The 23,495-nt window shown below is 41.2% G+C and overlaps 1 protein-coding gene across 1 annotated transcript; it reads left to right on the plus strand.

Annotated features, from left to right (window-relative positions):
• The first annotated feature begins 51 nt into the window (after positions 1 to 51).
• Positions 52 to 21,999, plus strand: LOC121341960 (SEC23 interacting protein). Its single transcript, XM_041415961.1, has 19 exons — positions 52 to 245; positions 3,871 to 4,394; positions 5,796 to 5,991; positions 6,951 to 7,144; positions 7,461 to 7,550; positions 8,703 to 8,823; positions 9,160 to 9,249; positions 9,883 to 10,024; positions 11,264 to 11,472; positions 12,072 to 12,184; positions 12,758 to 12,928; positions 13,302 to 13,397; positions 13,565 to 13,771; positions 13,926 to 14,081; positions 14,642 to 14,744; positions 15,621 to 15,806; positions 16,252 to 16,414; positions 18,464 to 18,564; positions 20,815 to 21,999. Exons 1-18 carry the CDS (start codon positions 104 to 106, stop codon positions 18,543 to 18,545), a joined length of 2,985 nt encoding a protein of 994 aa, XP_041271895.1. The 5' UTR covers positions 52 to 103; the 3' UTR covers positions 18,546 to 18,564; positions 20,815 to 21,999.
• The last annotated feature ends 1,496 nt before the right edge of the window (positions 22,000 to 23,495 follow it).

Genomic DNA, 23,495 nt, shown 5'->3' on the forward strand with positions numbered 1-23,495 from the left:
CGGCCGGGCCCGCCTCCCGCCCCTCACGGCTGCGCGCGGCCGCCGCCGCCATCTTGGGTGAGGGCGGAAGGGGCCGGGACAGGGACGTGGCCGGGGCGCGGCTATGGCGGCGGCGAAGCCCGGGGGAGGCGCCGGCACCAACCTGCTCTTCTCGTCCTCCGCCACCGAGTTCAGCTTCAACGTGCCCTTCATCCCCGTCGGCCAAGCTCCGGCCGCGCCGCCCGGCCCCGCGCTGCTGCCCGCCGGTACGGAGAGAGGGAGACCGGGAGGGAGGGCAGCCGGGAGCGCAGGGGATGTGAGGGGTCCCGCCGGGTGCCGCCACCGCCGGGAAGGGGCGGTGGGGCCGGGGGAGTCCCCAGAGCCGAACCGGGGCTCCAAGGGGGGCTGCGGGCCGGGGGAGTCCCCAGAGCCGAACCGGGGCTCCAAGGGGGGCTGCGGGCCGGGGGAGTCCCCAGAGCCGAACCGGGGCTCCAAGGGGGGCTGCGGGCCGGGGGGGCCCGGTCCGTGTGGGCTGGACCCGGCGCTGGGGCTCCCCGAGTGTCCCTGGCGGTGCCTCAGGAGAGGCGCTGCTCGGGATTACATTTTCCGCTTTCCGGCACTTAATTTCTTCTACTTCCCCCTGCTTAATGCTTGTGCGTGCGGGTTTTAGCGCTGGGTCTGAGGACGGGTCTGATCGTCGCGCTTCCAGCTCAGGGACGCGGCAGTGCTTCCATTCAGTGCGTACTGAATGTTTTCGCTTTTTTAAAGCCCCTATCTCATGTTATCTTCTGGGTTCCCCGTTTGAAAATAGCACGTTAAGCAGCCACTTTAAATATCCTTGCTAATTTAATCCTGGTTCTAATATCCTTTTCTCCTAAAGCCTCAATGGTGTTCCCAACACTTGTGCGTGTAATTTAAAATCTGGTGTTCAGGCAGCTTCAGATAAAGGAATGGAATTTTTTGGGAATGTGTTCAGTCAGAGGTTAAAGCTCGAAACATTAGAAATGCATCTAGAAACCAGATATTTCTAACATTACTGTATTGTACATGTTGGGATTGGACTAATGACCTTTGAAGGTCCCTTTTAACCCAAACTGATTTATGCTGAGTCTTCAAGACTTCATTTCAGCACTTACTTAGCTAAAGTAAGTATTAATATGGCTGGAAATCAGAGCAGTACTTCTCTGTAGATTTAATAAAATATTTGCCACGTATGGCTTTGGAATAGTTTTTTAGATCAACTACATTTTTTGGATAGGAGGGATAAAAGCATTAAAATATTACTTCTGCTTACTTGAGGTGTCTAGATAGTTGATACGCTTACTAATTCCTTTGTGCAATCCTCATAGTTTTTCTTTCATGCAAATATCCATTATTTTTTCATTAAGAAAGTAAAACAGTTTTTAAGTGCTGATCTGGCTAGTAGCTTTACACAAATGGCTGTCCTGGCAATTTCCTGAACACTGAGGATAAAATCTGATGGGATTTGATTAATGTGGTGATCTTATTCTCTCCATATGACTTAAAATTTGATCATGTGAGGATTCATGGCCTTGCAGCTGGAGGAATTTTCAGTGTCAGAGGTTGTGCCCCATTCTGTGTCAGTCCAAGTAAGGCCCATGTCCTGCAAAATGTTTTGTTTCCACAGCCAAGTGAACTCACCATCTGTCCAGCCAGGTGTTGTTAGGATCTTCTTGCTGAGTGGAATATTTTGTACTTGTAATCATAATTTTAAATTATGTAAAATGTAATAAGAATCAATCCAGGGATTTGTTTGACACCTGACAGCCACAATTAGGGAGCTGTGTGCAGTCATTCATTTGTTTACCTGTCTCCAAGAGTGATTAGTTAGTGGTTTGAGCAATGCAGTTTGACAATAAGATGTATTCTCTGGCTCAGGTGTGGGTGATGTAACCAATATATTCACTGTAAGGTGGGAGGAGTGTTCCCAGTGAGAACGGGGACTGATGTCACTTGTGGTTGTCTGGTGACAGTCTGTGAATGACAAAGCTCTGCCCCGTGTGGGGAGGGGTGTACAGGAGCTTGACACAGTCACAGGTGAACAAAGACTGTTCTGTGTGTGGGGAGAACACACATCAAAGCTGTACACTCATTTTTTTACATTTGTATGTCGTGCTTGTTTTTACAACATAGTTTTTTGCAAAAATTAGGAAAAGTCAAGATAAACAATAATGTTTTGTGTTGAAAAACTGCATGTGTGTACATATATAGCTATAGGGTTTTTTTTAGGCAGAACTCTTGTCGCCCTCATTTTGCAAGGAAAGCCACACTTAGGCTTAAATCCCCAAAACCTGTTTGAAACTGGAGAATTGTAGGTGTTTTGTGAACATTCATTTGCTGAAGGCCCTGAGATCTCTCACCACTGCTGCATGTTTGTGGTGGCCTGACGGGGTGAGGTGAAACCTGCTCTGCTGCCAATTGTTTGGGAAAGCTGAGAGTTGGTAGTGTGGTTTGCAGTGTGCTTCTCTCTGTCCCACACTGTTAATGAAATGCAAAAGGAAGGTGGATTTTATTGTTTAGAAGCTGAGACCTTTTATTTAATAGAAATGGCTGCTGCTTGCAGCTGGGAGATGATCCCCAGGTGTGGTCATTGGGTCAGAGTGATTTCAGCATTCTCCACACAGAGATTTTGGCTTTGTTCCTCAAAGTGGGATCAAGTGCTGTAAGGGAAAGCAGGAGGAATTTGAGGCAGATGATGCCTCAAATTGGCACCGTGTGCACAGACTAAATAAAAGATGGTTAAAATAGTTCTTCTTAATCTTGGCAGCTGCCTCTTTGATGATTAATTAATTAGAACAGCAGCTTCCTAGGGAGACTGCTCTGTGGATTCCCCTGTACTCCCTTGGTGCTCCCTATTACAGTTGTGTTGGCTGTGGATAAAGGCATTTGTTGTTGGCTGCTCACAGCTGCAGGGACTCTGCCTGGGGACTGAGCAGCAGAGATGCTCTGTGGCGTCTTCCCCACAGCCTGGGCTCATTTGATTGTCAATGTTTCACTGCTGCTTTCTGCAGGTGGCACTGACTCCTTTCCCTCAGTGCTGCTCAGGCCAGCACAGCCTGACGTGAGCTTATGGTGAGACCTCAAATCATGACAAACCTTCTCTTTTCCCACTTGTTCCTAGAAAACAAAGTAGAAAACTGTGATTGATCAGGACCTCTTTTATTTATTTTCTCCATGTGAAAGGGCATTCATGGCCTTGCATCTTTTTAAATCCTCTCCTGCACTTATGCAGAATGGGGACTGATTTTTCTGCATCAGGCTTTTATGCAAGTCTCGAGTACGGAGAACTGGACCAAGTCCTGCTCATTAAGTGGCTTGGGATCATGAGTTATAGCCAGCTTGCAAGTCAGATGAGAAACCTTGAGAGGGCTCTGCTGAAGGAGCAGGCAAGAATGGATGGTTTAACCTGTAAGTTTGGCCTGTTTAGGAATGTTTTTAAGCTCTGTCCTAAAAGGAGCATGGGAGCATAAAGGAGCATAGGAGCATAAAGTCCTATGCTTAGTAGATGTTTTCATGGTGAAAAGATATGAGCCAAGGTTGTTCTTGCATTTGAGGGATGAGTGAAATTGGAAGGGATTTTAGTGCCTGCCAGATTGCCCTGGGAAGGTCCTGACTCCAGTTATATTTTGGGTTCTTATTTAATATTTGTTGCTTTTTCTGTGTACACTGAGTGACTTTCATGACTTTTTAAAAATGTTCTTGAAGACTTGATATCTTTTGTTTCATTTTATGATGTGCTGAATGAAGGATGTGTAAGCTTTTTGAGGGCCAACAGTTTTGGCCCTAGCTGATGGTATTACAGAAAGTTTTGATCCCATGCAGTGGTTTGAAGCTCTCACAAGATCTCTGGTGATCCATTTGTTTTTGCAGATGATTCTGCAGACGTTGGGGAAGAGGACAGCTTCTTGGGTCAGACATCAGCCAGCCCCAACCCACCACAGACTTTCAGCTACTTCTCTCAAGTTCCCAGCAGCAGTGATCCCTTTGGGAGTATTGGGCAGCCACCCTTAACAACTGTTTCAACACCTGTCGGAGCACCAGCCTTCTCCAGACCTCCCGCTTCACTTCCACTCGTGTCTGGCTCCCAGGATGGGCAAAACGCCTTTTCACCACATATTCCCAAATCCCAGTCTTACGGTGCCCCACCCGCTTCCCAGGTGGGAATGGCGCCGTACCAGCCCCCTCAGCAGAGCTGTCCCCCACCTGCCAGCACTGCCCTGCCCGTGGGCACCCCACAGCAGCAGGGCTACAACCCCTACAGGCACACCACCCTGAGCAGCAGGGCCAACCCTTACCTCACCCCACCCCAGCTGCAGCAGAGCCACCCCCCTGCCACAGCGTCCCCCGTGCCACCCGTGCAGATGTACCAGACCCCCCCGGGGCCGCTGACACAGGTATGTGACTCCTTCTGGCTGCCACAGCAAATCAAGTCACTTCCCTCTTTCAGCGGTGTGTTTTATCTTTTGAAGATTTTTCTTCTCTGCAAAAAACCCCGGAAGAAGTCTTGAACCCTTGATAGCAGCAAAAGCTTTTCACTTTTCACAGTTCCAAGTAGCTTGGAACTGTTGTTCCAGGAAAACTTCCTGGTCTTTGAAGTGAGTGTACCCTCAGAGGCTGTAGCTCTGTGAGCCTCTGGGCATTGGAAACAAAATCAGGTTGTGAAGTTCTGTTGCTCTTTTCTGTGGGTTTCTGAGCTTGCTGAGTTTCAGCTGTGCTGCTGCATTTTTTGTGCCTCAGCTTTAAATCAGGTCATTCAGCCATTTCAAAGAGAAGGGCTAAAATCTCTTTTTAAGCTGGTTTTGTTGGTGAAGCCAGAATTTTTTGAAATTAAGTCACATAAAATTGTCAGCAAATTCTTTAAAACAAATTGGTTGAGAATTTTGGGTGATATAAAGCAATAATCTTCATTGTTTTCTACCTGCACAAAAGCATTATTAAAGTAATGCCAATGGGTTAATAAAACCTGGCACGTTTGCCTTGAAAATAGCAAAAACTGTTTTTATTTTTGCTTGAGCTATTGTTATATTTATGTTATCATGAATAAAGAATGTGAAGGTTATATAAAACATAGCAAAGGCAATAGAACCTAAACAGTCTGGAGTTTTAGACTGTATAATTTCAGAACTTCTGTTTATTGGATTTTATATATTGTACAATATTTTGGTGCTCTTTTTTTCCCTTTAAATGTATCATCAGCCAAGGCATTTGCTACTGCTGATGTCAGCTGCTTTTAGTTGTACTGACTGGGTTTTTTGTAAAATTTGTATGAAATCATCTTTATGAAGCCTGTAGACCCTTTCAAAATCAGTTCCTTTTCTTGTACCACTGATGCTGCCTGTTCTAGTCACTTTGCAGTAAAAGAGCTATTGCTGACGTGGCCACTTGTTAAAATCAGGAGTCTTTATGCAAAAGCATAATTATATGTAAATGAACAATGCGAAAAATATGTTTTTATTTTCATGTCAAATTTTGTGGTTGTAAGAAACAAGTTCACCGCAAGTTTTGAAAATTTAAGAGAATATTTGAAATCTCACTGATTTTAGATAATGATGATGCTAAACCATGGCAGTTTTTAACAGTGTTTGTGGTAATGAAATTCACATTCTTTCTCAGTTTGAGAAGGTGTAAGTTCTCAAACACATGATGAAGTGTACAATATTTTTAGAATGGAAGGTAATGTTCTTGGGGAGGAAAACAAGTTAGAAATAAAGGTTCAGAGTATTCCCTATAGCAAAGTATAGAAGAGTTCTGCAAAAACCCTGTGAGACTGAGGTGCTGAGCCCATCTCTTTTCAGTTCCCACCGTCCCAGTCCCAGCTCCAGCCTGCCAGGCCTGCAGGGCCCCTGGTCCCAGCCCCTCCTGTGCTGCTGCAGAACCAGTACGAGCCAGTTCAGCCCCACTGGTTCTACTGTAAGGAGGTGGAGGACAAGCAAATATGGATGCCATTCAGCATTCTGGATTCTGCAAGACTAGAGGAGGTCTATAATTCTGGTAAGTTCTGTCTTATCCAGAGGTGAGCAGAAGGACTGAAGGAAGGTGTTGGGGTAATGCCACTCATGTATGTGGCAGTAATAAGTAATGTTTGGAAGATGAGTTTTGTGCCACTTAATTTATTTCACTGACATCATCACTGCTTGATGCTGTTAGAGTTGAGATTATTTGGGTATATATAAATATATATACCCAAGTAGATATCATATTTTCATATAGAACTCCTCGTTACTTGTGTCTTGGCTTGCCTTTTTGTTAAACTATGAGTTCTGGAATGAGTATTCATATTTAGAAGTTTTTCCAAGTGTTTTGTTGTGTACAGAGCATATAGAAGCATTCTAGAAGCATCACAGTGTTACAAAGCTTCTCTGCCATGGTGTGACTGTCAGTCCTAATGGCCTAATATTGATCACAGGAGTGGCTGGGGCTGGGCTGAGAGAGCAGAGCAGTGTCAGTGTGGTAGGCACGTGTGGCTGTGTGTCCCAGTCCAGCCTGACCCTGAGAGCGTGGTGCTGAGCACAGAGCAGTGTCAGTGTGGTAGGCACGTGTGGCTGTGTGTCCCAGTGCAGCCTGACCCCGAGAGCGTGGTGCTGAGCACAGAGCAGTGTCAGTGTGGTGAGCAGGTGTGGCTGTGTGTCCCAGTCCAGCCTGACCCTGAGAGCGTGGTGCTGAGCACACAGCAGTGTCAGTGTGGTGAGCAGGTGTGGCTGTGTGTCCCAGTCCAGCCTGACCCCGAGAGCGTGGTGCTGAGCACAGAGCAGTGTCCGTGTGGTGAGCAGGTGTGGCTGTGTGTCCCAGTGCAGCCTGACCCCGAGAGCGTGGTGCTGAGCACAGAGCAGTGTCAGTGTGGTGAGCAGGTGTGGCTGTGTGTCCCAGTCCAGCCTGACCCTGAGAGCGTGGTGCTGAGCACAGAGCAGAGATGTGTCCGTGTGGTGAGCAGGTGTGGCTGTGTGTCCCAGTCCAGCCTGACCCTGAGAGCGTGGTGCTGAGCACGGACGGCGGCCGCTACGACGTGTTCCTGTACGAGCGCGTGAGGAAAGCCGTGTACTGGGACGAGGAGCCCTCGGAAGTGCGGCGCTGCCTGTGGTTCTACAAGGGAGACAAGGACAGCCGCTTCATCCCTTACACTGAGGACTTCAGTGACAAGTTGGAGGTTAGTGAGTGGCAGAGACCTTGTTAGTTCATTGTGTTAATCACCTTAGAAACAATTCTTTCTGTTTCATGAAGATGATTTGCAGAGTGTGCTTTCTGGCACATAAGCAAATCCTGGAAAGAGGAGTGTCTAGAAGGCCACATTGCTCCTGCATTCAGTCCTGCACTGCTGTGATCTAAAATCTGCTTGTCTAGTTCTACATGTGACATTTTTATATAAAGAAAGTTATGTAAATTTTAACTGTAGCATTACATGAGGCCACCAAATACTGAGAAGGTTGCCATGCTGATTTTGTGTAACTTGTTTTCTGTTTCAGGCAGAATATAAAAGGGCTGTAACTACCAATCAGTGGCATCGGCGACTGGAATTTCCAAATGGGGAGACAATTGTTATGCATAATCCCAAGGTAATAGATTTTGGCAATTGTGTCTTGCAGGATTCATTAAGGGGGAGTGAGCAAATGGATGGAAGCATAAATTGAATGTGCTCTTAATCTTGCATGAAACATACCAGTTGTTTGTTCTAGGTGTGTGTGCATTAAAGATGATCAAGTTTACAGAACACTGAACTTGTGCTTGCTTCAATGTGCTGTCATGTGGTTAAAAGACAGTGCTTTCTGAAATCTGAAACGAATAAGGGTTTGCATAGTAAATATTTTGGCTAAGGATAACTGGCAGCAAATGGTCAGCAATTTGAATTAGTTTAACCTTAGTCTATACCAAAGAGCTTTCATGTAGAGAAGAGCATTAATCTAGCTATAAGGTAATTAGTTGCTTTAAGGCCTGAGAAGGTTTCTGCTTATTTTCAGGCTATGAGAAAGTATAGCAGGACAAGCTTTAAAAGTTATTCTAAATACTCTGTGAACAGTCTCGTGATTAAAACATAGACTTCAGCCTTATTGATCAATACTGTTAACTGTTCACTTATCACAGATGCAGTAATTAATACACAGAACTATCCAAGGGACAGAATCGTGGTTGCTCCTGCTTGAAGTGTTTAATAATCCTGGTTAGGGAATTCTGTTCAGTAAAAATCTAGAGAAGGAGCATTTAAATCCCTTCATGTCATAAATACGAGCTCAGACTGTAAGGCCTACACTTACTATAGTTAAGCTGTACTACTCAATTACTCACTTCTTAGAGTTTCTGGACTACTTCAGATGCTGTTGTCTTTCCCTGAAAAGCACTGCACTTTTTTGTTTCCATTTTCTCCTTGTGATAGAGTTATTGTAAATCAGGTAGCATTCAATTTCTTCACATTAGCAATAACCTGCTAAGAGTGGATACTGGAGACTAGGAAGGAGGAGCTTGAATTATGCTTGGCTTGGGAGTTAAAATGGTTCAGAATCACTGAGCAGGCCCAGCTTCTTCACCTAGAGCTTACTTTGAGTCATCAGTTTGCTTTTCACACTAATGAGGATTTTGTGGAAGAAAACATTTGATTTTCAGTTTAAAGGCAAAGCAATCAAAAAGTATGTTGAACTATGCAGTGCTTTCACACTAACAGTATGAGTCATGAGGGTTTTCTTGGTTGGAATTGGATGCTGTATTTGTTACAGGTCATAGTTCAGTTCCAGCCTTCTACCACACCAGACGAATGGGGCACCACTCAAGATGGGCAGGCAAGGCCAAGGGTAGTGAAACGTGGAATTGATGATGACCATGATGAGATTCCTGATGGTAGGTGATGAGATTCCTGGTGCACTTGGGTCTGCACTGGGAGCAGTCAGTTTGGATCTGTGCAGAAGCTGGACAATGGTGGGTGGAGTGGCTGTGTGCTGTTCGTGCCTGGAGTCTAAAGATTAAAGTTATTCCTTCATCTCAGCTGTTTGCTGAGGTTATCTGGTTTTGGGTTGTTTTAATCAAAGGAGTCCTGTGAGCTCTGTTATGTCCTGAACCATGTTATGTGATAGGCTTTATTCAACAAGTGTGTATTACACTTGCTAGGCTCTGAACTTCACTCCTGCTGTACATACTGGTACTCTGAATGTTTTCCTTTTTGTTTTTTTTCTACAGGAGAAATGTCCCAAATTGACCATCTGGTATTTATGGTTCATGGCATAGGTCCTGTATGTGACTTGAGGTTTAGAAGCATTGTTGAATGTGGTAAGTTTGGGCTTGTGTAATGAGCAGTTGTATTCTTGCTGTTTAAATGTGGCTCTCTCTAGCTCATATTCAGATAAGCATGTCTTTTTTTTTTTTTTTTTAAAGAAAAGTCTCTAATGTTAAGAAGTTCAATTTTTTCATGATTATTTTCCAAAGTCAGAATCTGTGTTCTGTCAAAATTGAAGCTTTAGCTGTTATTACTAGTTCTCAATATCTCACTTGCAGGGTGATTTGAGTTTTGGGATGTGTGGTGAAGGGGCTTTTTTAGTTGATCAGTTTTTTTTCTTGTGGTGTGAGTGGATGTGTTTGCTTTGTGTGGCTTGTGTGTTTGCTTTTATTTTATTTTTTAAATACACTCTGGTACAACTGAGTAAATTAAAAAAGCCCTGTCTGGTTATGGAGTGTACAGGCAGTCATTATGAGACATTTTTTAGCAAGCTTCTATCGAAGCTTGCTAAAAAATCCACTAAAATGAGTACTTTCTTATTGTTAGAATTGTAATACTTGGAAAGATTTTTCCTCTTTCAGTCATTTGTTTTCTGACTATCTGTGAAATTAAGGGGAAGGAGGGATTACTTATTTGTTACTTGAGTACTGCAGCTATCAGATTTTCATTATTCTTTTTCTTCACAGTTGATGATTTTAGGACTGTTTCTCTGAAGTTGTTGCAGACTCACTTTAAGAAGTGTTTGGAGGAACGCAAAGTGAGCAGGGTGGAATTCCTTCCAGTTCACTGGCACAGTTCTCTGCATGGAGATGCAACTGGTGTAGACAGGTGAGGGTGTTGTTTAATGTTGAAAACATCTTAAAAGCTGCTGTTCAATGGGTTATGGAAAATGGAGAAAAAGAGAACTGCTCTGCAGGTTGCATGGCAAATGTATGACTGGATTAGAGAATTGCAGATTTTTTTAAATTAACATTTTGACAAGGAGTATTTGGAAAGCTAGAAGGGTGTGAGGAGTATTTCTCGTGTTCATTTTCTTGCACACAACTTTTCAGTACTGGATTTGCATGAGAGTGGCCAATGCATGATACTTGATGAGTGAGTGTGTGGAGATTGTGGTCACAAGGATGAGGTGGTGAACCTGGAGATGTTCTGTCCATGAGGTGTGCACAGTTTAGAGTGCAGAGTTGTCTATTCTTTACTTTCCTGCAGTCTGATTCAGTTTCACCCTAGCAGTTATTTCTGAGGAAGGCACTGAGCCCTCTGTCCAGTCCTAGAGGAGTGCCTGAATTATGATTAGGCACTTGAGCTAAGGGGTTCTTTTTTAAAGCAAAGTATCTGTATTTGGGTAAGACTGTTACAGCATTTAAAATCTGTTTTAAAATCCCTTTTCTGGGCCTACCCCTTTGCTATGACTTCACATTTCAAGCTGTTTCCCTTGCTCAAAGCTGGGGAAGTGAAAATTGTGAGAGTGGCAACCTGTGCCTCTTAAAGTGATGCTGATGTTCTCCAGACTGTTTTAGCTCAGTCAAATCACACTGCTTTCCTCCAGCCTTGGTGTTTTATTTGCATTTGGGCACTGCATGAGGAGGGATCCTTGTTCTGTTAATCAAACCAGGCAGTCTGAAGTCTATAGCAATTCCAGTGCAGCTGTCTTGACTCCAGACAGGCAGATGGTGATGCCAAGCTTCTTCTTCAAAAAGAGAGTATTACCATTCTGTGATTCTAATTTTATATGCAAGTTCCTTTTTCTCTTCCACTTCAATCTGCTCACCAAACTTCCATGGTACTTTATGAGAGCAGTGTTGGAATAAAGAAGAGGTTATTTCATGTACCCCTTCTGCCTGGAGAGAAAAAAAAGGAGCTGTATCTTTCTCAAATATTACAATCAGCAGGTAGCATTAATGTGTGAATATGCAACGAGGCCAGAAGGCTGGGTTGTGAGTTTTTAAAATCTCTTTTAGAGACCCTCTCTGTAGCATTTACATTGCATTAATTTCAAAAGCTAACAAGGTTCTCGCGAGCATTTCTTAAAAGCCTTTCATGCTTTTAACGATTCTGTGTTACCAGGAACATAAAGAAAATCACTTTGCCGAGCATTGGTCGCCTGAGGCACTTCACCAACGAAACGCTGCTGGACATCCTGTTCTACAACAGCCCCACCTACTGCCAGACCATCGTGGATAAAGTGGGCATGGAAATGAACCGCCTGTACGCGCTCTTCATGAGCCGCAACCCCGACTTCAAAGGGGGAGTCTCTGTGGCTGGGCACAGCTTAGGTGATTGTCTGAGGAATGCTGCTTTTATCCCAAATCAGTTCCTCTTAAAAGGAAAATGGCCCCTTTGTTATGCATGAAACTCAAATTAGCTGTTCGGGCATGGCTGTCTTTCAGAAAACAGCTGACAAGCTCCTCTCAACAGCTGAGTTTATCTGGCTTTGAGAGAAAGTTAGTACTTCGCTTCGTGAAAACTTAGTGTCTAATGTGTGTTTAAAAGTTAACAGGTTATCTGGTTAGGTAGGTGATGTCTGTCAGAGCCCCCACTTAGTAAAAATACAATAATTTTTTTGGAATATAGAATAAGTGTTAGAGCAGAATATTGACATACTGGTTTGGACTGGAACTTTTCCTCCAGTTCATCAGTCTTAGGAGTTTAAGGAAAAATAGTTTAGTTATGGCAACTACATAAAGCATGAACAGGGAAGAAAAGGGGTTGCTTTTAGCTTTTTATGTTCAAGTTAACATGTGAGTATTTTCATTCAGCCATCTCTTGATCAAACTATACTGTGACATTATTGTTGCATATAAATCTTGCTCAAGATTTAGGGACAGGAAAACCTGATATTTTTCCCACATCGACTCTTAATTCCTGTTTGCAGGTTCCTTAATTCTATTTGACATATTGTCTAACCAGAAGGACTTGGCTTCATCAGTAAATTCTGGACCATTCTCTGGTGTTAATGGGAGTGTGAAGGACGTTCATGATAAACAGGTAATTTGCATGCTGGTCTTTCCAGGCCTGTACTCTGATATTTTCAATCTTTTTTTTCTTAATTTTTTAGAATTTGTTAGCTGAACCAAGTTTGTGGGTTTTGGTGATACTTTTAAACATGTTAATGGAAAGATGCTGTTTTGTAAATATTGTCATTTCTCAGGAGAAATTAATTAGCTCTCTCTTAAGTTTCAAGTAGGCCAGTAATGAGATTTGGTGGTGAACATCAGCTTTGACACTTGTGAACATGTAACTTGGTCTAGCAGTAAATGATGGGGCAGATGTATGAAAGGGAAAGAATCTGTGTTTAGACTAGAAATGGTGACCAGTTGTTTGAGGAATAAGAGGAAGCATTTTTGGGTGTTTTATCTCTCACAGTAATTTTTAAATATTTATTTTGCAGGTCTATTTTAGTGGCACATCTGTATCCTGCTTCACTAAAAATGGATATATATTTACAGAGCTTGCCTGATAATGTTTTTAAGAGAAAGTAGTTAAACTTGGTTTTGCTTGCTGCTTACTGGTTTTCCACTGTTAGAGGGTGTGATTCTGTTTGTGTGCTGTTTTGTTGAGATGACTGAAGATACCAGTTCCTTGGGCTCCTCCATTGCTACTTCTGCTGATGACCTTTGTGAGGCTGAAGCAGAGGAAGATGTTCCCACTCTGCAGAGGACTCTGGAAATGCTCAGTTTGTCAGAGTACGTGAGCACCTTCGAAAAGGAGCGGATCGACATGGAGTCTCTGGTACTGAAATCTTCACTGGGCCTGTAGGGGCTGCCCAGGGACTGGAGGTTTATGTTTGGGTTTTCTTCTTGTCTTGTTTTTCCTCTCAGTGGCCATGAGAGCAGTTGCAAAGATAAGATAATCAATGCATGGCTTGAAGACTGAGTGTTCTGCAGCTTTTTTTTTTCTTGATGTGGTGCATCCACCCAGTTATGTTAGGCACTTTGTGTCATGTCTTGTTAATTTTTTGTATTTTCTGTAGCTTTATAAATTGACTTAACAAATTCATAGATCATTGCCAGTATGAAATTATTTATTTTACTAGAAAAGTTATAAGTACTTTTTCTACTAGAAAAATAATTTTTATGTGTGTGTTTGGTGTTTGTTTCTTTAGCTCATGTGTACAGTTGATGACCTGAAGGAGATGGGGATACCTCTTGGACCAAGAAAGAAAATAGCTAATTTTGTAAAAGACAGAGCAGCCAAGCAGGTAATTACATATTTCAGGATGGAAATTAAAAGTTGTTAAGCAAATGCTAGCTGTGGACTAGCTTCTATTCTTGAACACTCTTGTTAACATCCTGAATGTATTAAAGGAATTTTGACAGCTGTGAAATTAACCTTTTTTCTCCCTAACTTTAAAACTTTTCTCAAAAGGAACAGAAGAAAGCAGTAGCAGAAAAGAAAGCAGTGCTGGCTGCCACGCTCCAGACTCAAGAAGATGCCCAGAAATCAAAAGAGACAGTTTCTTCTGTCTCACCTTCAGAGTCTGGTCAGATGCACACAAAGAGGAAGCTCCCAGTTGGTGCATCTGTGTCTTCTGTGAACATTGACTATGAGTATTTTGAAGTTGGAACTGGCCAGGTGAGACTGTGCAGATCTAAATGATTTGAACAATTTAAAGGATTTGATCAATCCTCTCGTTTCACTGAAGTTCTTTTTAATGTTGATGACATTTTGCTATTTCCTTTGAAGCTGACAGTTCTGAGAGATGATGTGTCTGATTTCTGCCTGGTAGGTTTCTGTGGTTTACAGTGCACTGGACTTTGAACCAGATATTTTCTTTGCTCTTGGTTCCCCTATTGGTGTGTTCCTTACTGTGAGGGGTGTGGAGAAGATTGATGAAAACTACAGGCTCCCTACCTGCAAGGGGTTCTTCAATATCTATCACCCAGTGAGTAGCAGTGCTTTTGATATTTGATTTTAGTTGATGTAGATGACAAAAAAGGCAGAATACTAAGTTCTACCATCTGAGCATTACACCTCTTGTTCCCCTGTGTACATTTCCTAAAACACTTCCAGGCATGGGTTGTTTTCATAATATTTGCCTTGTTTCTTTTCAGAATTAAGGAAGTTTTTTTTTTGGTTGGGGGGAGTTGTTTGGGCTTTTTTCATTAATTTGAGGCCACTCTTGTAGACTTTTATGGAATATTTGTATTTTTACATGCAGTGTTTGCTCTCCTCTGTCTCATTTTGTTTAACAATTTAATGTTGATAGAGATTGAGTGCAAGGAAATCTTGCTGTTGTGTTACCTCATTAGAATCTCTTTCTGTAGGAGAACAAGACCAAAGTAGTTCATGAACCTGCTTAATATGTCATGAACTGAATTTCTGTAAATTCAGATAGTGCAGAATTCAAAAATGGTTGTCTATAATCCATAAATAGGGATTTTTTTTCACTGAAATGTGATAATTTTAAAGATAATTAAATGTCAATGTGTTGTCTCTCAACAGCTTGATCCAGTAGCTTACAGGTTAGAACCAATGATCATTGAAGACATGGATTTAAAACCAGTTCTCATTCCACATCATAAAGGCAGAAAAAGACTTCATCTGGGTAAAAAGAAAACTTGCTTCATATGGATCCTATTCATTATTTCCCATTTGATGCATTAGAATATTGTAAGCTTTTAAGAGACTAATTAATATTCCTGGATATCTGACTCCATATTTTTCCAGACATCAGAGGTGATTCCACCCAGCCCCATTAGTTCAGCATTCACAATTCCATTCAAAAGTAATAATCACGTTTCCTCCAGATTTAACCTTCTCATTACCAAAGTTCCATTAAAGCACTGCTGTACATTGCTTGATCACCTTCATTTCTAAGAAGCTGTGCAACAGAAACTAAATTTATTTGTGTCCCTAATGACCACCATGATGTGTTTAACCAGAGTCTGTTCAGTGTTGGGAGCCCTGAGGGAAAAGCAGGTTCTGTGGCCATCGGAGGGCAGGGACTGGCTTTGTTGCTCATGGGTGCATGTCAGACCAAGGTGCTCCACTTAAATTTTGCACATCTAATAGGGAAAGTCAGTTTTGTTGTTGTGCAAGTTCACAGAGCCCTCCTGAAAGCCTCTGTTCAGGCACTTGGAGAGATTCTGTAGCATCTGTCCTTTGGAATTGTCCATTAGAGTGAGTCTGCTTTGCTAGACTACACAAGATACTTGTTTCAGGTTACAACTCTCCAAAAGTGTGTATAGTAAAGGAGAAAAATATGGTCTGGTACTCCTTATTGTTTTGACTTTGATCTAGGTGGATTCATTGATCCATTCAGTATGAAGTCAATTGTGTATTAATTGCATTTCACCTAGCAGGCTTGTTTCCCCTGGTAATTGTGATGTTTATTGAACAGAACTTCATCATTCTGCTTGTAGTTGGTAATTTTAAATCCTTCTGAATTAAATTTTTGGTGTGTTTTTTTTTTCTTTCTCAGAGCTGAAAGACTCTCTGTCTCGTATGGGATCTGATCTGAAGCAGGGCTTTATTAGCTCTTTGAAGAGTGCGTGGCAGACCCTTAATGAGTTTGCACGTGCTCATACATCTTCAACCCAGCTGCAAGCAGAGCTGGAGAAAGTAGCTAACCAAATTAAAGAGGAGGAAGAAAAGCAAGTGGTGGAAGGTACATGGACACATTATTGGTTTTTCTGTAGCTTACTTGTCTCAAATAAGTTGACACTTGAGTGTCTCAGTGACTGTTTGCTATTGATTTTCCTGACCCTGTTAAAGAGGTTTCTGCTGAATGTCAGGTTCCCACCAAAGCTGCTCTGTCACTCTCCTCCTCAGCTGGGTATGGGAGAGAAATTACAATGAAAGCTTTGTGGGTTGGAGTGAGTTCAGGGGGAAATCACTCAGCAGTTACTTGTTAAGAAAACTGTTTAAACTGTTAGGAGAGAAGTAAGCCTATAGTTCAGTACCCTTTCTGGACCATGCTGGGCAGTTCAGGTTATTATTGTCTTATCACAAACACTTGGAAATTACAGCAGAAAAAATGGATAATATTTCTTAATTATAGTCAAGCAGGCTGTGCTTGAAAATAGTTCAAATGTGAAACTCTTTGATTTTAGCTGAGAAGATCACTGAAAGTCCAGACCCTCCAAAAGACGAAGATGTTTCAGTGAAGGTTGGGATGCTGAATGGAGGGCGTCGCATTGATTATGTTCTACAAGAGAAACCAATAGAAAGCTTCAATGAGTACCTGTTTGCTTTGCAGAGCCACCTGTGCTACTGGTAAGGGGAGATAGCTGTGATTCCAGAAATTGTGCTTAAGGAACACAGTATATGTGATTGTCCAGGAGTGTCAGACTCGGGATGTAGTGCTTGCATGTCACTATTTGATAATCCTATTTCAAAGGAAAATCTGTGTTAGCACACAGTGAACAAATCTGCAATAATAATATTGGCAATAATATTGCAAATTTGCAATATTATATATGATAATATTTGCAATAATATTGCAAATTTGCAGTAAAGACATTGCACACCCTTCTCTCAACCTTTGACACTCCAAACACACATTTTTAGCTACTGTCATTTTCAAAACGATGAGAACTCTGGAAGCATTTTCACAATTGTACCTCTTCAAATAAAAGTGTTCAAGAAGGATTTTTATTAGACTACAGTAAGTGGTAAAACTTTATTGCTTCTTCTGGCAGAGGAAAGGATGTGTGAACTATATTTATCAGCACATCTTGGTATGTAATAGCTAACCTTGGGTGTCAGCTGTGAGCTGTGCAAAGTGATGTTGGTGAGGGAGGAGTGGCTGGTCTCTCATTTTGAGTTCAGCAGGTGCTGGACAAAGAGTGCTCTGTGCTCTTTCTGAAGGTTTTGATTATCAGTAGGTAATTTTAGCAGCAGGCATTTTTTCCAGAGGTTAAAACACAGCTCTGAAGGCGTTACCTGAAGGGTCTCATTAGTGCCATCATCACTTGAATGATGAAGCTCAGCACCTGCCAGAGGAGGGTTCCCGGGGCTGCTGTGAGCCCTGGGCTCTGTCAGGGTGACCCGGTGGTGGCAGTGCCGTTCCACAGGCAGCGCTGAAGGGACCGGAATTCCTGCCACAGGGTGGCAGCCCATCACTGCCAGGATTTTAAAAGCTTCGTACCTGTGCCTGCTTTTGTCATTCGGGTGAGGAAGATAAGCACAGTGATTAATGACCCAAATAGGAGAGCATTTTTTTCCTGAGGAATGGTGGGAAAAGCTTTAAATGAAATGCTGTGAGTGTTGGAGAGACTGGAGATTCTGTGTTGAACCTTCTGCTTGCTTGTTTGCTGCTCATTTAATGCAGAGGTTGTCAATAAATGTCTGTGCTCAATTTGGAATATACATGTATTCCCTTAGCTTGCATGTTTAATTCTGTACTGGTGTTCTGCAAATTATGTTCCTCACATCCTTTGGAGGATCACAGTTCTGACCATCTAAATCTCTCTTACTGGCTCCCTAGATATTTTATTTTAAAAAGCACAGGAGGCTGCCCTCATCTCACAGCTCCTGCAGCTCTGGAACTTTGTTAAAATTTGCCTGTTTAACATTGGGGTTTTTTATGTTAGTATTGTTTATGTGTTAGTATTGTTTAAATAGCATTTTATAGATGAAGAAGAAAATTAAGCATCTTCATGTTAACTTTAGATTCAGACAGCTTGAAGCTTTGATTTTTGAAAGGAGGAGATAAAACATCCACTTGGAAATGTGGCACTTGAATGATACTAATCTTTAAATTATTAGAAAGGTATCTAACATTTTAGTGGTAAGCAAGAGAGGAAGACTATGGGTGTTTAACACAGTCTGCTTACAATTAAGGGCCTGCCAGTTAGAGAAGAATTAGAATATTGCTGCTGGAACTGGGCTAATTAATGGAGTGGGATAAAATTAGTAGAATGAAGTGTGGAATATATTCAGGATAAAAAGTGATGCATTATTTGAGGAGATGAAGATGAGGAAGTAACATCAAAGAAGAGGATAGAGGAGGGGGTTTGGAGTTGCAGCATAGGAAGTTAGGGAGGACAGGAGGAGGAAATGCACTAGAAAGAAGGTAAAAGCATAGGCTAGGGCTGATAGCAGAACTTGTGTAGAATTACACCTTGAAGGAAGCTGGTGGAGGTAAGGCCATGTTCATGTAAAATAAATACTGGGCCAAGAGGTTGTGCAAACTCTTTGGAAAGCTGAAATAGGATGGAATGTGACTTAGGAAAATCAGAAGGTGGACCATACTGAACTAACTTTTTACTTTTTTTTTCCTTCCCTTTTTTGCTTTTGTTTTATTTATTTCATTCTTTGTAGGGGATCAGAAGACACTGCCTTGCTGTTTCTCAAAGAGATATACAGGACCATGAATATCAATCCTGAGCAGCCACAGCATTGATGTATAAAAACATGAATTTGTAAGTGTGCTCTAATGTAACTTCTGTGCTCATATCAAATTCAGCTACAGCTCAGATGTCTTTACTTTCCCTTTCTCCTCTGAAGTTTGAATTATGAAGCAGACAGCCATTAAATGTCATTTTGATTGCAAAAACAATTTCTGAACTTGAATGCAGAGGAAGCCTTTTTCTTCTTCATTTCATTTCCAGAAGATATATGATGTTAGTGCTTTTGGTACTGGATAATAATTGCCACTACAAATACAACCAAAGTGTGATCTCTTTCTTATGCTTCTCCTTCAGTTCTGTTGTTCAGTGAATGTTCAAGAATAGGAAAATTTGGTCAAATTGGATATGATGAAACTTTATGTACAGTGCAGTAGATTAAGGAACCCCAAAAGTGTTTCACTGGTGTACTTTAAATACAGGATTGGTTGAACAATGGTGCACATTTGCCAGCAAAAAGCTGTTTATCTCCTAAGAAGGTGATAAACATTGCTATTGGTAATTGATGCTGTTGATAAAAAACCAACAAAAAACCCCCCCTGCTATTGATATTGCCCTTATATAGGTCAGTATTTTATTATCTTTGTATAGATTACGAATTTCTGTAGAACAAGTGAAAAGACACAGCATGGAAATTTGCTTTGAAAAGAAATTAAATACATATTAAAATTGAATATCTTAGATCTGAAATATTCTTGCAGTTATTTTTATTTTAAGATACAGGTTTCCAAACTAAGGATCTGTATTGTACCAGTTTGCATCACTGGTTGTTACAGAAAAGAAAATACTTTTGAGAGGCAGTGAAGAAATAATATGCACCTTGCCTTTTTGGAATCATACAAGATAGTTTCTGATGTATTTCTCCATTTTCAGAAGAGCTGATAATGTCAAGGTACATAAATACCCAGCATGAAGAGAAATGCTTGACATTTCAGAGGAATATTTTAGGTGTCTTTCATTGATACCATACAGTTTTAGTACTCTTTTGTAACAAAATGCTTCTGATGGTCAGTTGATAGCAGCTTTTCTAAAAAAAATAAAATGTCAAGGCTGATCAAATGCATTTCTTTAAAGCATGGAGAAGTAAAAGGAAAAGGCACCAGCTGGCTGCACAGCTCTGACAGTGGTGTATCAGTCATCACAATGGCTTTTGCACAGTCTCAAGTCACAGCTGCAGAATTTTTTCTCAACTTCTATTGCTTTATGATGGCTCTGGTTGAAATCATAGGAATCTCATTGCAAAGGGAATGCCTTTCAGCCTCATTGCAGGGGGGAATGGGATGTGCTGATTTATCAGTGCAGAGCTCAGAGGAGTTTGCTGCTCAGCAGCCAGCAGACACTGGGATAATTGTGGTTTTTTCTTTGAGAACTCCACTGTTGGGGGACAGTTTAGCGGGATGTCACACAGCAAAGCTCAGGGAAGTCTGTAAATCCATCAGGAGTTGCTCAGAATATCCCCCACCACTGGCTTGACTGGACAGTGTTTGAGACTGGGATTCAGATACCAGAGGGAGGTATCTTAATGCTTAAATGCTTAAATGGGAGGGCAGAATGCACTGAAGTGGTGTCTTGGGAAGGCTGCACACCACAAGACCAGATCTTTTCCACATGACAAGAAATGTCTTTACATGTGCTGTGTTAAATATTATCACATCACAAGGAATCTGGAAGTACTGAAGTGGAAAATTCTCCCCCAGTGTTAGCAGTCATGTGGTTTTTTCTCTTTTTTTTCTGTTCTTTTAAGACCTTCACATGTGAAAGGTGGCAGTATGAAGGTAATTATTACCAGTGGTGCTTCTGACAGCAGCATCCATTTTATTTTGCATGAGTAACTTGATTTAGCTCTTCTAGAAGCTGCTCTTGGTGAAATAGTAGTGTAAGGTTTCATATAAACAATGGAAAGAAGTGCACCAGCAGATTAAACCTTGGACATAAAAACTGTCACCATCCTCACTAGGATAATTTATTATCAAAAGCTAAAGAATCTAACAGCTGGTTAAAGTGTATAATGAATGACACCCTATTAGCAGCTGTAAGCTTTTTCTGTTTGCAATTGTAATTGCCAATTTGTGTCCACAGAAAGTACATTTCAGAGGCTTACTGTATGAAAAGTTTGATTAAAAACATGTACAGATTTTTAGATCCTTTTGAGCCCTCTTGAAATTGAATAGTGGCATATTTGATTTGATCAGTACTACTGCAGGAATAGAAAACCTGATAGATTTCCTATTTCCAATATGTCCACGTTCTGTTCTCTCTGCACAGCCATACCCGTTGCTCCAGCAGACCTGGTGAAAAACCCTCTGAAGAACATCTGGTATTTTCAGAGTTGCACATGAGAGGATAAACATCAGAGGCTTTTTTCCTGCCAGTCCAGAACTTGCTTGGATTCTACCTTCTTGTGTCACTTCAAGCAAACTTAAGTTATGAGACGATCAGGACTGTCATTCAGGAGATGGATGGAATGACACAGTTTTGATCTTAAATCAGCTCAGTTGTACCATTGCCAAATACAAGGTGATTGAAGAAAGGTTTTTTGGCATGCAAATCATAACTTCTCTCCTTCAGCTCTCCTGTCTCAGCTGGCTGCCAGACATGCTTTGCCTACCAAGGCAGCATGTCCTTAGTAAAAAGGACTTGATGAGAAACAGCAATAATCTACTTTTCTTGACACATTTGTTCATTCCCCTTTAAGAAATGAAATGTGAACTGAAGTTATAACCATCTTTAATACAGATTACACAAACCAGTTCATATTTACTAAAAACTAGCAACCAGAATCATTTTCTTACTATTGTAAGTGTGATGGAGATTATTTTATAAAGACCTTTTTAAGCCTCTGTTAAGAGTTTTATTGTGGCTTTTTTTTAAGTAAAAATGAACTTTTGACTTTGAAAATATTAGAAATTTGTTACAGCTAGTTCAGTGTTCACATATCCTGAAATGAGGAATGATTTAAAGTGACATTTTGATCTGGTAATTATAGAATCACAGACTATTCTAAGTTAATTAAGGCAATTTTAGTGAAAATAGGCTGCAGTTATGAGAACTAAAACAGTTACCTTGACCTTGCAGTTTAACATCTCAGAACTGTTACTGTAAATAGGAACCTGAAGCTTATGGGTGCTGGATAATGATCTAGATCCAGCCCTGCAATCCAGACTCCATTTTCTTGTAATGAGGTTGAGGTGAGTTAGGTATTGTGAAACCCTTGGAATTAATGTCTCTGAGTACTGAGCTTCTGTAGCTTTCCTCTGGCTTCAATTTACACACACATTGTGGCTTTCCTTAATATTAGTGACTTATACTTATTCCTAACTATTTGCCTCTGTTGTTGCAGTAAACAAATTTTGAAATGCAGTATGGTTTTTTTTTTTTCCTTGATATATGTAAAATACACATTATTGTGTATATAAATTGATGGCTGTAATTAAAATTACCTTATTTCCAGTGGGTCTTTTCAACAAGGTTTTGTATTTAATCACAAAAAATAGCTTGGAGGGTTGCTTAGTCCAACTTCCCTGCTTCAAAGCTGGAGATTCTTTGCCTCTCTGGCCCTGTTGTAATGTTTGACTACTAGGATTGCAATTTTTTTCCTGATACACAGTTGAAATTTTCTGGGTGGGGCTCATATCTGTGGCCTTGTTCGTTCTCTGCATCTTCAAGAATAACATCTCTGTCTTCTCTTGTACTCTCACATTTGATAGCTGAGGACAGTATCTGTTCATTCTCTGCATCTTCAAGAATAACATCTGTCTTCTCTTGTACTCTCACATTTGATAGCTGAGGACAACAAGATTTTCCTGTTTGCCTTCTCAAGACCCAGCACTTCCCGTGGCATCTCTTGCCTGCCATGGGCTGTGGCCCTCTAGTGAGTCTTGGGGCTTCCCACAGAACTGGCTTTCCAAAATCCTTCTTGCTCTGGGGAGAAACTTGGCAAGTTTGGATAAAAAGGAAACCTTTTATCCAAAACAGACAAATAAATGTCTTTGTGTCTTTATAAATTAACCTGTCAGACAGAACTTTGTAGGCTTTACAATGTCCTTTGTTAGTTAAAATACAAATTTTTTTAATATATATATATATGTAACACCAACACCATGACCACTGGCCTCATTTCCATATTAAATATCAGAGTGGAGGGTTATATACATTTGTGTTTATCAACTCTCACATGAGCAATCTGATGAGTTTGCTTAGATAGCATTTTTAAGAAGGTGCTGGACAGTGACACATCCCCTTGGGAGGGGACAGCAGCACCAAGGAGCAGTCAGATTTTATGGGTGTGGGAGAGGAGTTGCTGCAGGGGGACCTGGCAGGCAAGGAGCTGCCTTGCAATGGAAGAGGGGGAGCAGGAGAATTCTGCAGGAATGAGGAGCATGTGGAGTGCAGAAATTGGTTGGGGAATATGGCATAAAAATGAGTTCTAGTTATAGAAACAAAAAATGGGCTGCAACTACAGTAATGAGCCATTCTTACACCTTAAAAGCAAATGGAAGTTTAGACATAAAGGAAAGAAAAATGAGTGTAACCTATAGTTATATAAAACAAATAAAATGAGTTTATAGAGTGATTTTAAATCTGCTACAAATGAATACTTTGCTTCCTCAGCAGAAATCTTCTTTGTGTGCTGCAACACACACCATACACAGCACAGCTCCCAGTATATCCAGTAAATTTTCGTGGTTTTTTTGTATGTATTATAATGCATAATTAAACAGATAAGGCTAATTGCACTTTAATTAGTCAATCCACATACAAAAATTTAGTTTTCCCTGCTATATTTTCATCTGTGCTGAAGTTATTGTGAGCATTAAAAAAAAAAAAAAAAAGTCTAGAAGATGGAATCTAAATATCTATGGAACAGGGTGAAGATTTTTATGAATTAATTCCAAGCAAAAAAATCAGAGCCTCTGTAAGAAATCCATTACCTTCCCAAAAAAATC

Source organism: Onychostruthus taczanowskii, unplaced genomic scaffold (assembly GCF_017590055.1).
Source record: "Onychostruthus taczanowskii isolate IOZ18803 unplaced genomic scaffold, ASM1759005v1 scaffold5, whole genome shotgun sequence".
Taxonomy (NCBI): Eukaryota; Metazoa; Chordata; class Aves; order Passeriformes; family Passeridae; genus Onychostruthus; species Onychostruthus taczanowskii.

Excerpts from the sequence above, each read along its gene's own strand:
- LOC121341960 (XM_041415961.1), top strand. The coding sequence starts at position 104 with ATGGCGGCGGCGAAGCCCGGGGGAGGCGCCGGCACCAACCTGCTCTTC. Across the intron at positions 4,395-5,795 it reads CCCCGGGGCCGCTGACACAG|TTCCCACCGTCCCAGTCCCA; the intron begins GTATGTGACTCC and ends ATCTCTTTTCAG. Across the intron at positions 8,824-9,159 it reads CCATGATGAGATTCCTGATG|GAGAAATGTCCCAAATTGAC; the intron begins GTAGGTGATGAG and ends TTTTTTCTACAG.